The sequence below is a fragment of the Natrix helvetica genome (assembly GCF_964273705.1).
Source record: "Natrix helvetica genome assembly, chromosome: 2".
NCBI classification, from domain to species: Eukaryota; Metazoa; Chordata; class Lepidosauria; order Squamata; family Natricidae; genus Natrix; species Natrix helvetica.
The window spans coordinates 228,655,318-228,671,589 of NC_138552.1; the positions used below are offsets into that span (position 1 = coordinate 228,655,318).

The window sequence follows — 16,272 nt, forward strand, 5'->3', positions numbered from 1 at the left end:
GCACCAGAGGGGGGAGAGAGAAGGTTCAAGACTCAGAATCCTTCATGTAGCCCTGAACCAGAATTTAGAATTCACTTTAAAAATGCCCATTGTTTAGTTGAATTTATTCTCAAATTGAATCTTTTTCTAGGAGGAACAAAATATCTTTCCAAGTAATTTATGCAATGTTACTGTCATGTAATTTGTGGTTTTGCCTAACAATAGAATACGTAATATTTATTTTTTTAAAAAATTGTGTCAGATTTTCTTTATTATGCTTTCCAATGTGTCAAAAATGTTACATTTTTAGATTCTTAAAAGGAATGTTTTCCCATCCCAAATCTAGCTGCTTTTAAGGAAATCTGCCCTGGTGGAATGGGCTATACGGTTTCTGGCTCTCATAGAAACAAGCTATATCATCATCCCGCAGTTAGAGTTCAGCCACCTGTCTCTGGAAAGACCCAGATTACTCATCCTGTTGCTAAAGGTCCTTCTCCTCCACCTCTCCCAGCAAAGGAAGAGCCAGTGGAGGCACTGACCATCTCACAGGAAAGTGAGCCCGAGATGGCTGTGAGAGAAGGTGAGAGTGGAAAAGGATTTCTATATGTAGTTTAGTGTGTTTTTGAGTATGTTCATGTGTTTCTTATTTCCTGTGTATTTCTTACAGTGTAAAGTGCTTGTATCAAATGTGATGGCCTCCCAGCAGCCTATCAAGTATTTGATTGTATCATTTATTATAGGAACTGGTTTCAGATTCTACAACTTGGTGCATATAAAAAATATTTAGCCCTCTGGGCAAAGAACTGAATCAAGTGACATACTCCCAGTAAATTATACATTTCTTACAGATATATGCATTAATTTTGCCCTTCATTTTTCCCCCCCCTACCCAATCTGAAATTGAATTCTCTTGGGTTAAATGTTAAATGTTTGGAATCTTCTACGTTTTCCAAATGAAACACAGCTTTTCACCATTGCCAAAGTTTTGACCATTGCAATTGTTACCTGAAGTATTTCTAGATGTCAGTTTCGTAGTTTTATGTCTTTGCATGGTTCCTGCAAACGCCTTTAAAATCAGCTGCTTCTAAGTGTCTTGTTTTTTTTTAACATGCTTAATATAAATGCAAACAAAAGCAAAGAGCTTGCCGCATGTGCAGAAATAACTGCATTGCCAACACGCTATTGGTGAACAGAACATAGACTGGTAGATGCAGAGTGTTATGTGGAATGTTGTGATTATTTTGATTTTGAATTATTGCCTTTCCATAGTATCTAAATGTGGTTCTATGCCAATGTGTCTTGGGTGGGTATTGAAATAATGCAGAAAGCACAGAAACTACAAATTCATTGAAATGACTTTGAAACCCTACATCGTATCTACAAAATAAATTGTTTTGAGCTGGAAATGTATGCCTGAATATGTTTAATTTAGAAAGACTGGGTCCAATTTTGCATAGAATATCTTCATCTTAATGTTTAATTGCCACTTAAATTGAGATTTCTATTTTTAATTATTATATTCATACATTTTAATCTTTGCAAAAATACATTGTCAACCTAATGAACATCTTGAACAGATCTAAATCCTGTAAGATGAGGTTTATTTTTTAAAAAATGTATATAGCTGCAAAGATTGGTATAAAAATGGCTTAAATTAATGTGATTTTTTTTCATGCTAATCTTTATATTGTATTTGTTCGTTTTAAAATGTTTGTGATGGATTCTGTGTTAATAACAACTGATCAAAATTTGTTTTCCTGTTAGTAGTTTTGTATGGAATTTCTTTAAACTACAGATGTTTCCGGAGTAGTTAATATCAATGTATATCAATGTTAATATCTCATTAAAGCTTTATTTATTTGTCCTTTAAGTCATGGGAGTGGACAAACTGTCCCAGGAAATGCTAGTACTAAAGGTAAAATATTTCTTAAAAGGAGAATAAAGTTGAGACTAAGCCACATGATGACCAGCACAACAAATATTACAGCTGACTTCACTACCAACCAGTTGTCCTTTTGCTCTTTCATGAAATCAAAATAACATTTAGCTTTTATTTGGATATGCAGTAATGAGTATCTCATTTGAAGTTAAAAGTCATGCTACTAATATCTGTAAGACTTCTGGTGCACATTTGGTTTAATATTCTTTGATTTTACCATCTGAATAAGAATATTTTTTTGTATGTAAATAGGCCATTCACCACTTCTCATATGACGCTCTATCATAAGTATCAATGACACTTTTCTGCATCTAAGAAAATCAATGTGGCTTTTTTTTCATTCTATCGCTCCAAATATTCTAAAATGTCCAGCAGATTTCTAATATTGTCTTTTAACTGTCTTTTAGATAAAAATCCATATTGTCATGAATACATTCTTACAAAATTATTTTTAGTCTATTAGCTAAAACTGATGTGAAATAGCTTGTTGTCATTATTAAATAATGATTTCATCGTATTTGTTAAAGTCAAATCTAATCCTCTTTAGGTATTAATGCTATATTGGCTTACAATACAATACAATACAATAGTAGAGTTGGAAGGGACCTTGGAGGTCTTCTAGTCCAACCCCCTGCCTAGGCAGGAAACCCTATACCGTTTCAGACAAATAGCTATCCAACATCTTCTTAAAGACTTCCAGTGTTGGGGCATTCACAACTTCTGGAGGCAAGCTGTTCCACTGATTAATTGTTCTCACTGTCAGGAAATTTCTCCTCAGTTCTAAGTTGCTTCTCTCCTTGATTAGTTTCCACCCATTGCTTCTTGTTCTACCCTCAGGTGCTTTGGAGAATAGTTTGACTCCCTCTTCTTTGTGGCAACCTCTGAGATATTGGAATAATGCTATCATGTCTCCCCTAGTCCTTCTTTCTCTTAAGCTAAACATACCCAGTTCCTGCAACCGTTCTTCATATGTTTTAGTCTCGAGTCCCCTAATCATCTTTGTTGCTCTTCTCTGCACTCTTTCTAGAGTCTCCACATCTTTTTTACATCGTGGCGACCAGAACTGAATGCAGTATTCCAAGTGTGGCCTTACCAAGGCATTATAAAGTGGTATTAACACTTCACGTGATCTTGATTCTATCCCTCTGTTGATGCAGCCTAGAACTGTGTTGGCTTTTTTGGCAGCTGCTGCACACTGCTGGCTCATATTTAAATGGTTGTCCACTAGGACTCCAAGATCCCTTTCACAGTTACTACTACTGAGTAAGGTATCACCTATACTGTACCTGTGCATTCCGTTTTTGTTGCCTAAATGTAGAACCTTACTCTTTTCACCATTGAATTTCATTTTATTAGATAGTGCCCAATGTTCAAGTTTGTCAAGATCCTTCTGTATCTTAAGCCTATCTTCTGGAGTGTTGGCTATTCCTGCCAGCTTGGTATCATCTGCAAATTTGATGAGTTCCCCATTTATTCCCTCATCCAAATCATTGATGAAGATGTTGAAGAGTACTGGGCCTAAAACAGAGCCTTGGGGTACTCCACTGCATACTTCCCTCCATGTAGATGCAGTTCCATTGAGAACTACACGTTGAGTGCGGTTGGTCAGCCAGTTACCAATCCATCTGGTGGTGATGCTGTCTAACCCACATTCTTCTACTTTATCTAGTAGTAGGTTATGGTCTACCTTATCAAAAGCCTTACTGAAGTCCAAGTAAACTATATCAACGGCATTCCTCTGGTCCACTAATTTTGTCACATTATCAAAGAATGCAATAAGATTAGTCTGGCATGATCTGTTTTTGACAAATCCATGTTGGCTTTTGGCTATTACTTTGTTTGCTTCTAGGTGTTCGCAAATTCGTTGCTTGATTATTTTTTCCAGAATCTTTCCTGGTATTGAGGTTAGGCTGATAGGTCTGTAGTTTCCTGGATCTAATTTTTTCCCTTTTTTGAAGATGGGAACCACATCAGCTCTTTTCCAGTCCTCTGGTAGTTCCCCGGTGTTCCAGGATCTCTGAAAGATATAATTCAGTGGTTCTGAGATCTCGTCTGCTAGTTCCTTCAGAACTCTGGGGTGTAATCCATCCGGTCCTGGTGATTTGAACTCATCTAGGGTAGACAGGTGCTCACTTACCATTTTCTTCCCTATTTCAATTTGTGTTCCTAATTTTGTGGTGCTGCTTTTGATAGGTTGGACTGTTTTATCCCTTTGTGTAAAGACAGATGCAAAACATGAGTTAAATAGTTCTGCTTTCTCCCTGTTGCTTGTCACCTTCTTGCCACTTTCTCCTAGCAATGGACCGATTGTTTCCTTAACTTTTTTCTTGTTTTTAACATGTTGGAAGAAGCTTTTTTTGTTAATTTTTACTTTTGTGGCAAGCCTTTCTTCATTGTGAGCCTTAGCTTTCCTCACTTCATCTTTACAGGCTCGGGCTATTTGCTGATATTCTGCCTTAGTTATGTCCCCCTCCTTCCACTTTTTTCCCCCTCCTTCCACTTTTTTCCCCTCCTTCCGCTTCTTTCCAAGTCTCTAGCTTCTTTCTTCCCTGTAGATCAGCAATGGCGAACCTTTTTTGGCTCGCATGCCACAAGTGGGGGGAGCACAAGGGGGTCGTGTGCGGGCGTGCTGCACCCATAATGCAATGTGCGACCCCCCAGTGCGCATGCACGCACAACAGGCGCGACCCCCCCCATTTTTACATGCTTTTTTCACACACACCCAGGCTCCAGAGGCTTTATAGGAGTCTGGGGAGGGCGAAAAGAGCCTCCCCTTCCAACCCGGAGGCTTCAGGGATCATCCGGAGGCTTCCCTGAAGCCTTCGGGGCTTCAGGGACTGTCCGGAGGCTTCCCTGACGCCTTCGGAGCGCTTCAAACGACGCTCCGAGCAAACTGGAAGTCACTTCCGGTTTGCTCGGAGGGTCGTTTTAAGTATTCCGAAGGCTTCAGGGAAGCCTCCGGACAGTCCCTGAAGCCTCCGGAGGGCCTCTGGGGGGGCCTTTTTTCGCCCTCCCCAGGCTCCTATAAAGCCTCTGGAGCCTGGGGAGGGCGAAAAATGGCTTTTAAAACGGTGAACTCAGCTGGCCAGTGCGCACATGCGCGCTGGCCAGCTGACAGGGCAGCGCCTTGCGTGCCCTGACAAATGGCTCTGCATGCCACCTGTGGCACGCGTGCCATAGGTTCGCCATCACTGCTGTAGATAGAAGTTCATTGTGTTTTCTAAAGATTGTATCAACTAGCCCTAAAATGTCCATAAAATTGAAGGAAACATTTTGTAGTTTACCCTGAATGATGTTAATATTTTTCTCAGAACTTTTGTCTAATTGCAGGGAGATCATTAAGCAAAATATGCAAAGGAAATAATACTTTTTGTTATATCCCTTCTTCATTTGCTTAATGGGTTTGTTCTTTAGTTTTAAATTAAACTTAATATTTTGCTAATTCAGTTTTGATGATATTCCAGTTCTTTCAAGTATCTTTTTATTAATTTGCAGTGCCAGACAGAATAGATTCATTGTAGCACAAAGGATTGAGAAAAGATATACACTTTGCAGTTAAATTATTTTCATTTTTGATCCTCTCCAGTTGTCCCTCTGTCTCCTTTTCTTTATTTCTTGAGCATGCAGAAATAGTAAATTCTGTCAGAATAATTATTTAAATTCCATTTTTGTTTACAGTTTGTGGCCCTGACTCACGTGGAACTAATTTCATGCTGTCTACATGTAGCTCTCTAGACTATTCACTTTTGTGGTCTTAAAACTAAGCTATATGAAATATCAAGTAGTTTCATTTTGATGGACCAAATTATTTGCAAACTTTGTTTATCCTCATAAATAATTTTATGACTATGCATATTTTAATGAGTGATTCAGTGTGCAGACTGAGACTTAATCCAGTTATTAGTGAGGTATCTGCGTTGAAATTGCATCATTTTAGAATATAAAATAGACATTTTCAGCTCATGATAATTCCTTAGTTTCATATCACAGGAATAAAATGAAACACTATATTTTTAAGTGATTTATAAATTTGATATATTTTTGCTTTCTACACTAGTTAATTTTCTTTCTCTCTAGTTTTATGGAAGCTTCAGCCTCAGTTCTGATGAAACATAACCTAAATGACCAATTTTGAATATTCATAAAAAGAATTATGTTCAAGTACTGAAGAAATATATGTACCGTATTTCCCCGAAAATAAGACAAGCTCTTATTTTCTTTTGACCCCGAAAACAATCACTTGGCCTTATTTTGGGGAGGTCTTATTATTTTTGAGGTGCCGGAGGTGGTGAGTGTGGTCACCTCATGGCAGTTGCTGTGTTGCAATATTTTCAGGCAGGGCTTATTTTCAGTGGAGAGCTTATTTTCAGGGGAGCGTATGCGCTCAAAAGCCGGATTGGGTTTATTATCCAGGGAGGTCTTATTTTCAGGGCAACAGGGTAGACCTCGACTTGCAATAGTTCATTTAGTGACAGTTCAAATTTACAACACTGAAAATAGTGACTTATGACCATTTTTCATAGGTATGACCTTTGCATCATCCTCATGATCATGTGACCAAAATTCAGATGCTTCGTAACTGGTTCATATTTATGACCGTTACTGTATCTCAAGGTCATGTGATCATCTTTTGCAACCTCCTGACAAACAAAGTCACCGGGGAAGCCAGGTTCACTTAACATCCAAGTTACTATCTTATCAACTGCAATGATTCACTTAGCTGAAGCAAGAAAATTTTTAAAATGGGGCAAAACTCACTTAACAACAGACATGTTTGGCTCAGTTTTGGTCGTCAATTGAGGATTACCTGTAATGAAAACTGTGGGAAGAAATTAGTTACATTTTAAGATTATAGTATTATAATCATTGGTTAATGTACGTGTGTTGGTGAATATTCTATTAAATTTAGCCCATATTTCATTTGCTAAAATATTTATTTCAAGAACTAAACCTTAAATCATGTATTTTTTATTGTTCGGGCAACCAGTTCAGGCTTTCTATTCAATAGAGCTCTTCCAATGACAACTAAATTTGCTGACTAAAAATCTCATATAACTGTGAAGTTCAAACATGTGTTGTTATTCAAGTATAATGCTATAATAATATAATAAACAAAGGGCCAAGGAGAATCAGAATTGAGGATTTTCTATTCTCTCGGTAGTCACCAATTAATTAATTGGATAATATTTTTAAGATCCGCTAAAATTAAAATAAAACAACCTGTATACTATTTAAAAGTATAGAGTTTTGTTTACACAGAGATCTTTGTTCTTGTCATTAGTTGTCAACAGGAGGAATTATTCTAGTTCGCAGGTTCTTCCTTTTGGGGTATCAATTTGAAAGACCATAAATGCCACATTTATTTTTGTTTACAAAGTTTGTTTATATGACAGAGAGAGGGGATTAAAAACATGTCATAAATAAGCAACTAAAAATAAATTTTAATAGGCAACTGTTTAGTAACCACCAAAATATTATATCACTCATTAAGTTCACAAGACGGCCTGGGCCTGCTAGCCATCATAAAATTGGACCTGACAACAGCGGGAAAAGTTCTTAAGGAAAATGCTATTCCAAAGGATGTGAGAAGCAGCACAGAAGAGATCTGTCTAGGCTCCATAAGATGATACATTTTGTTGAGGGGATTCAGGGCATTCTCATCTTAAAAGAGATTACAGGAAAGGGAGAAATAGTTTGAAAAAGGAAGGCCTGTATATCCAGGTGCTAACCCATGAAGGCTTTATAGACTACATTCAGCACATTGACTTGCACCCAGAAGCCAACTGATAATAGAGGAGAGGAGCCAAAAAATTACTCACACTACTTTGTTCTAGATCAAATATAGTCCCTGAATGACAAAGCTTTGCAATAATCTAAATGAGCAGCAATTAAGACTTGTAAGAAGAATCTCCTAATCCAAAAAACAATGTAATTGAGTTTATTTCACCTACAAGTTTTTCTGCAGCAAAACATGGTCAGTGATAGACATGAACATAGTTCTTTTGATTTCTGGCAGCTAGAGTTGCATTTCTTTGTCACTGATACATCTCTCTGAATTTAACTAATCATTTTGAAGTTTGACTTTTTTTTTGAAGTTACTTGTTACTTGTCCCGGCTTCTGCTAACCTAGCAGTTCAAAAGCATGTAAAAATGCAAGTAGAAAAATAGGAACCACCTTTGGTGGGAAGGTAACAATGTTCTGTGCGCCTTTGGCATTTAATCATGCCGGCCACATGACCATGGAGACATCTTCAGACAGTGCTGGCTCTTCAGTTTTAAAATGGAGATGGGCATCATCCCCTAGAGTTGGGAACGACTAGCACATATGTGCGAGGGGAACCTTTACCTTTTTAAACCACTAGATGTGAGCAGATCTATGTTTGTTTCTTCTTATTTCTTACTTTCCAAAGCTTAAGTTTGTTTTGTCTGATTTCCATGTTCATTTTAAAGTTTACACGAAACTCATCAGACGCCTAGCCAATTTTGGCTGTTGTCAATCTTGATTGATTGGCATCTCCTCAATTTGATTGATGTCAAAAAGTTAGCAGACTGGCATCTAATTAGTAGGACTGTGCTGCTAAGTACACTTCAGAGCTTGGAATAGAAGGATTGCCAGAGTTATGAACTAAAGCAGGGGTCTCCAACCATGGCAACTTAAAGACTTGTGGACTTCTATGGTTAATTCCTGCTACCTTTTATGTTAATGTTAATTGCAGGAAGTCTTTGGTCTACACTGATAAATACTACCATTGTTTTTTAAGCTAAGGCTGCACTCTGCCCTTGATTTGCAGGATAGGCTAATGTGCCTGTGAGATCTTCTTCTCTGTTTCACCTGAATTTTTAAAAATTAAAACACATTCATTCTTTTGGTTTTTTTTAATGGAAGTTGGCATACTGAAAACCATTCTACTGACCAATGAGCTATACACCTATACTGAAACTTGGTTTTAGTTTTCATGTTACTTGGCTCAGATGTTGTAGACCAGCAGTTTTGTTGATGTTTTGAATCTCTGCATCCAAGCTGATATTGCCCTTAATAGCTCACCCAGCCATTCTGATCAGTCATAGTATGTTATCAGATTGGTTAAATGGCAGATTTTATTTTGCTGTTATGCTTTTGAGTTGCTGCAAAAGTGACATCTTTCAGTGCAAGATTTCTGTTCTGCATCCATCTCTAAATTTAATGCAATTGCTAGAATAGTATTTACTCTAATTAGAATGGAATTTGCAGAATTCATCAGAGTTCTTGAGAAATTTCCACTTGAGCAATTGGTGCTTTCTTTGGTGGAAATAGGTCAAATAGTTGGCACTGTTGTTCAAGAGAACAATCTTTTCAGTCCCAAGTGTTTATGGTAAAGCAATGTTAAGAGGTTTTCAGAAACAAATAACATTATTCTTAATATGTAACCATCTAGATTAGATACAAGGGATTAATCATTGCATAGGATACTGTCGACAAAGAAAGGTTTATTTGCACAAAATGGGATATATATGTAGAGTTATTCATATCTATTTTAACTCAGATGTTATACACTTGAATCAATGAACAGATAAATATAAGTCATTGTTAAATGGATTCCAATTGTTGCACTCTGAGAATATACAAAAAGCAATATAGCAATAGCACTTCAACTTACATACTGCCATATAATGTTTTATAGTATTCTCTGAATAGTTTACTAAGTCAGCATATTGCCCCCAACAATTTGGGTCCTTATTTTACTGACTTTGGAAGGATGGAAGACCGGATCGAACTCCAGACTGTGGGCAAAGTAAGCCTACAATACTGCATTCTAGCCACTGCGTCACCAGGGCTTAATGTACAAAAGTGCTTTGTAGTGTACTTTAATGTAGTTTTTTGTAATACAATAAAACTGACCAGCTTTTACATTTAACTGGAAAACCTGACTTCAACTGCATTCAGTGGCAAGGATGGTGAATTAGAATGTAATCCAGACAATGATGTGATTTCTATACTTATATAAATAACGTAAATTTACCCAAATAACTTAAATCCATATTGAATGAACATGATTGTCCCCAAAATAGTCATTTAAATCAAGATTTACTCTAGTATAGTCTTATCCTGCTTATATTACAACATGTTGCAGAAACTGAGTCCAAAAAGTTAATACTTTCTACTTGTTTGGTTTTTTAAAGCAATGTCTTTATTAATTTCCAATATCAAATGTTAAATTACAAGCTAACATAAAAGGGAGAAGGAGTAACAAAACAAAAATGACAAAAAAGACATTTTATAGATTAGTGTTATTGTTTAAATTTCCAGAAAGGTGGTTGTACTATTGTATTAAAAGATGAAATGTATTATTGTTACAAATGATTTTTTACATCAATTTTTTGATGTAAAAGGTTGCTAGTTTCTATTTGTAAGGGAAGTGTGTTCAATTATCTATCATTTCTACAAATTATAGATCCTATGGATTTAAATATTGAATGGTAATAAATATCCCAGTTATTGCACAAGACGCTAGAGTGGATAATTTGGATTTTATTGACAATATTAGTCAATAATAGGATATGCAGTCTAGTGAAGATTAGAAACAGTGCAATATTTTCTATCTGTCATTTAATGCTTAAAACCTGCTATACGGCACATTGTTTTTGTGTTACAAAGTTCATCAGAGGCTATTTATTCTGCCTTTTCATGGCTAGGCAAATACATGTCTGTTTTTAAACCTTTAAAAGTATTTGCTGGGGGGAGGGGATTCTTCTTTTTTCTCTTATCCCTTTGTCTCTCTCTCTCTTTCTTTTTCTGCTCTCTCTTGCTCTCCATGGTTTCTGAATGCATTACTATTTTCTACTGGTTCCCTGTGTGTGCTTTTAATTATCTATGAAAGACATTACTGAAGAATGTGATCTAATTTTAAATAAATAAATAAATAAATAAATAAATAGTATTAGTCATGGCAGAGAGGAGAAATTACACTCCTGATGTGCTTGCTTTGGATTCACCAGAAATGTTATGTCTGTACCAATCCTAAGAATGAGAATTGTTTTTCCAATAGAAGTACAACAAAATTTAGCAAAGCATTTCCTGGCATGAATAGAAACTTTTAAAAAGCACAATGAATCCTTGTGGTCTTATGAATATTAGTAGACAGAATATTTTTCGTGCTGTTTCTCTGCCTCCTTTACGTTACGGTAGACTTGAGACTTCAGCATCAATCCAGACTGGACAACCTGGAGGATTGTACTTTCTGTTTGTGCATCCCCACCTGACCAAAAGCCAATAATGGGTATGAATGGTAAACTTGGGATGTTACAAAAGAAGGCAGGGATGACATTTCAGATTCTTTTTCTCCCACTTTGAGTGGTTTGAGCGGAACTTAAAGTTGAAAGCCAGAGAATATTAAAAATCAGACAGTTTTTCAGGGATTTTAAGGTAGTCTAGAATGTTTTAAGCCTATTCAGAGTTTAAGCACTCATTAATACAGCAGTCTCCAACCTTTCAGGCTTTGTGGACCAGCCGCAGGGGTGAGAAGTGAGGGTTGCACACGAGCGGCGGGCGAGGGCACAGATGCGTGGCTCTATTTACATAGGCAGCAGGTGCATACACATGCCATTCGCACAAATGGAACTTTACACACATGCTCGCCTGCCACTCGCACAATGGAGGAGTGCACACACACATAGCCCAAGGGTTAAGACCACTACCTTAAAATCCCTAACTCCATCAAAAAAAAAACCTCATAAATAAGAGTTTCTTCCTACTCTGGGGAACTTTGGAGACTGGAGATGAGTGTTGAGGCTGCAGATTGCCAGATTCTGCAATTGAGGGGATAATAAGAAAATCAGTAGAATGATACATAAAAATCTAATTGGATATATTTTACTTTGCCCATGCTTTCTTTCAGTTTCTTGTTCAGCTTGACAATAATAACTGCTTATTAGTCAGATAATAATAATAATAATAATAATAATAATAATAATAATAATAATAATAATAATAATAATAATTTTATTTGATTAGCCGCAACCCTCTCCCGAAGGACTCGGGGCGGCGTACAATCAAAACGGATAAAAATACATATAAGACAAACATATATACAAAAAGAACAGAGACATATACACATGTGCATGGAGGAGAGTTGACTTATAAGTGAAAGACAATTAAAACACAATTTAAAATCCCCTTAAATAAAATTACTAAATTAAAAAACCCATCAGGAGCGTTACGAACTTATGGTTGAGCCAGGCCAGCTATTTGGAAAAGGTGGGTCTTGAGCTTGACACGGAAGGAGCGGAGGTCAGTAGTGGTCCTAATATCCGGGGGGAGGTCATTCCACAGGGCTGGGCCCGCCACAGAGAAGGCTCTGCTCCTAGGCGCCGCCCCATGGCACTGTCTGGTGGACGGCACCTGGAGAAGTCCCTCTCTGTGCGAGCGGATGGGTCGTAGGGATGTATGGGGCAGAATACGATCCCACAAGTAACTAGGTCCTGAGCCATGGAGCGCTTTAAAGATCGTAATCAAGACCTTGAAACGCACTCGATAGACCACAGGAAGCCAGTGCAGCTCGCGCAGGAGAGGTGTCACATGGGAGTACTTAGTACTCCCCATAATCACCCGCGCGGCCGCATTCTGGACCAACTGCAGTCTCCGAGTGCATTTCAAGGGAAGCCCCATGTAGAGAGCGTTACAGTAGTCCAGGCGAGACGTCACCAGCGCATGGGTGACTGTGCGTAGGGCGTCCCGGTCCAATAGGGGGCGCAATTGGCGCACCAGGCGAACCTGGTGGAACGCCCCCCTGGCCAGTTTATGATCCAATGTATTATTTTGGTTTTTGTCATTTTAAATTCATTACAGTTTATATATTATACAATCTAGAAAAGCACATTAGATAGCAGATGAGTTATATTTTAGGAAAACTTTTCTATTTTCCCATGTCTTGAAGAATATTGTCCACTAGAATGGGAAGAGAATTTGAAAATTGTATATATTTCAGGGTCAATGCAATATACCTGTGATACCCAATGAAGCCTTGTGTTACAGTCTTAGGTCTGATTAGCCCATTGGAATCAGTGGAGATTGTGTAGTTTATGCCCAAAAATGTTATATGCAAGAACATGGTCGGAGTATTGGCATATAATCTGCATATGCATATTTTAAAAGTGTATTGAATTACAGAGGTAAATGTCTTGGAAGACACACACATATCTATTTGAATGTGGAGGCTGTCTGTTATCCCGAAATAAATAAGAAGCATGATTAGGTGATGATGCCTAGCATTTCTGCTGCAAACATCTTTTTCCAGCAATGCTTAAGCAATAAATTTGATTGTCATGTTTTCTTCAGTTATATGTGCTGCACATCATTCAATGTATTGCCATGTATTGGGTAAACTGTAGTAAAAGTTCAAATTTAGAATAGATTTCTTTAAGACAAGCTTTAGGTACTTTTTTACTATTAATAACTATGCCTGGATGTTCATATTTATACTCCAATACCATCTGGAATCTTACATGTGCTCTGGATATTTCTGAGGGTAAATGCAGCTTGCAGTATAAGCTAGATAATTCCTTGTCACTTCAATTTTATGATTTGGAAGAAATTCAGTAGGTGCTTTTAACATGCATTGTTAAAATTGTTACAAATGAAGGGGATCTTAGTACATTTACATTGGTCCTTAATGCAGTAAGCTGTCTATATTTTTAGGAATGTCTATCTCATACAGAAATACTTTTCTTTCACTCAATAGTGGTGGAGAAAACCTCTCCTCCGCTGCCTGTAGAAGTTGGACCAGATGTCTCCACTTCAAGTGCTAGTCAAGTGATAGCACCAACTCAAGTTACAGGTATGATGCAAAAATCATTGGTGGTATGAATTGGTGCATATTACAACAACCAATGGAACGCTATTATCGCATCCTAGAAAGTACAGAGCAGCAGAAGAAAATAATGAACTCACAGGATTCATTTTTAGGTGGACAGAATACTCTGTGTAAATGCCTGCTTCTGTGCTTCAATCCAACACACATCACAGAGAAAGAGAAAGAAAGAGAGAGAAAGAGAAAAAGAGAAAGAGAGAGAGAGAGAGAGAAAGAGAAAGAGAGAGAGAGACACAGAGAGAGAGAGAAAGAGAAAGAGAGAGAGAGAAAGAGAGAGAGAGAAAAGCATATGTGTGTTTGAGTGGTTTGGGTCTTACATATTCTAGACAATCTGTCTATTTTCCACTACTATACATGTAAATAAATTATACCAACCAGCAGTGGGATTTGGGGGTTCTACGAACTGCACAGAATCTTAGCTAGAGGTTCTCCCGAACCCCTGAGAACCCCCAGCAGCCCACCCCTGATTTTGTGTAAATGCAAGAAAAGGAAAAAAAGACCTATCCAGGAATTTACCTAGATGCTTATATTATGTTGCACTTTGCTGTGGAATCATTTTTTAAAAATCTGAATTGATCCTAGTTAGTATCTGTTTTTTTTTTAATTCTTCTTTTAAAATTGATGATACGATGAAATGTTTCAAATGGTTTACTGCAAGTATTTTTTCCTTCATTTAGAAATCAATGAGTGTACAGTCAACCCAGACATCTGTGGACAAGGACATTGTATTAACTTGCCCGTGGGATACACTTGCTTATGCTATGATGGATATAGGCTTAATGAACAACAAACAAAATGCTCTGGTAATCTACATTCCATGATCCCAGTTGCTAACATGATGCATGTGAGAAGGTTCTGGAAAAAATACTACTATTTATTTCTGTGTTGTGACTATAGCAAATAAGAATGGTTCTTCTCTTTCGGGCACATAATGCAAGTTAAAATATAATTTTAATTTATTTTCCCATCATTCTTCCCTGAGTTTCTATATATGGCACGCTTGGTTTGTTGATTTTCTTTATAGACACAAAATTATAATTTGATTTACACATTTAAGTGAGGAAAATTGAAGTTTCTTAAATCACTCAAGAATTCCATAATTTCATCGTTTTGGAATTCTAATACAAACCTAAGACATTTTATGATAGATTTACTAGGATATTTGCAAAAAATGTAACTCAATACTTAAATTCCTCGTATAATGTAACATTAAATCTATATAAGTAAAATAGAGCAATCTTTACCTCCTGATTTCTACAAGATTGCACAAGCTGAGTGCATACAATGCTTGCTCCTCATATTCATAAATATATAATGTTCCATCTAAAAGGTCAGCAAATGTAGATTTCATCTCCAAAAAACTTAATGCCCCAAAGCTTAAATTGGTAATTATATTTTTAAATCAAATTTTATATAAAATCTTATTATGTAAACACATTTAAAGATTTTTTTAAAAAAATATTGAGTAGGTGCTTAAGTACATAATGGGGAGTGAAGCGATGGTAATGTAAGCGTATGGGGTGTTTTTGAGTCTTCATATATTTTTATTTCTTTTACAGATATTAATGAATGTTCTCAGACTCCTCATCTCTGCTCCCTTGGGCGTTGTGAAAATACAGAAGGAAGCTTCCTGTGTATTTGCCAGGCTGGGTTCATGGCCAATGAACAAGGAACAGATTGTGTTGGTAATTACTGAGCTTTATATGAGGCAGCTTCTTAATCCTTAAGGCTAATGATCAAGAGCATGAATTTGAAATATTGATGTGACTGGAAACAAGTTAGAAGGAAATAATTTGTTTGAATAGATGCATTCCTAAAAAATGCTGCACAATGCCATACTATAGTGGTAGTTAATATTTGTTCACAGTTACACAGGAAAAATTATTGTTCACAATACAGACTTCAAATATATATTTGGACAATTGTACTTCCTTGACAATAAAATGTTGGTATAAGAACTATGGTAATATCTGAAGCACAAGAATAGAGAGAATGGGGATTCTAAGCAAAGTATTTTCTTCAGTAGACTCTGAAGTTAATATAATTTCTAAATAGCAACAACAATGTTTACTGTAAATATTGGTTCATTTCGGATATCTATGCAATTTGCTGAAATGGTGCTTGAGAATGTATTTATTTGGGCCTATTCTTTCAATCTCTAGTTATTGGTTTGGGGATACATTGCCCAGGATGGTGAGGGATAATATAGAAAGAGAGATACTCCCAGATCCCCAAAATCAAAATTACATTTACTGGGAAAAGTTATTTTGAACACTGATCAAGCACTAAAAAATGGATGCCTAATAAGGGCATTAAAATATATGGTATATGTTGATGTAACAAGACTTGACTATTTTTGTACCTTATTTTAGCATTGTTTTCCTTCACAAGTATAACTCAATCATTCTGCACTATTCTCTCTCTATTGATATTATCTCTATCTGTCTATGTGTATAAAATTAACACTAACAAAAGAGGGATAATGAGAGATATTGAAATAATGATAGA

At 36.7% G+C, this 16,272-nt stretch overlaps 1 protein-coding gene across 2 annotated transcripts in view; it reads left to right on the forward strand.

Annotated features, from left to right (window-relative positions):
- Window positions 1-16,272, forward strand: part of LTBP1 (latent transforming growth factor beta binding protein 1) — a 231,828-nt gene that overhangs the window by 154,109 nt on the left and 61,447 nt on the right. Inside the window, exons 12-15 of one of the 2 annotated variants that reach the window (XM_081940927.1) lie at window positions 326-559; window positions 13,636-13,731; window positions 14,442-14,567; window positions 15,324-15,449. In XM_081940927.1, the coding sequence (XP_081797053.1) occupies window positions 326-559; window positions 13,636-13,731; window positions 14,442-14,567; window positions 15,324-15,449 (582 nt within the window). The remainder of the gene's footprint in view (window positions 1-325; window positions 560-13,635; window positions 13,732-14,441; window positions 14,568-15,323; window positions 15,450-16,272) is intronic. The other variant, XM_081940928.1, reaches the window with a different exon arrangement.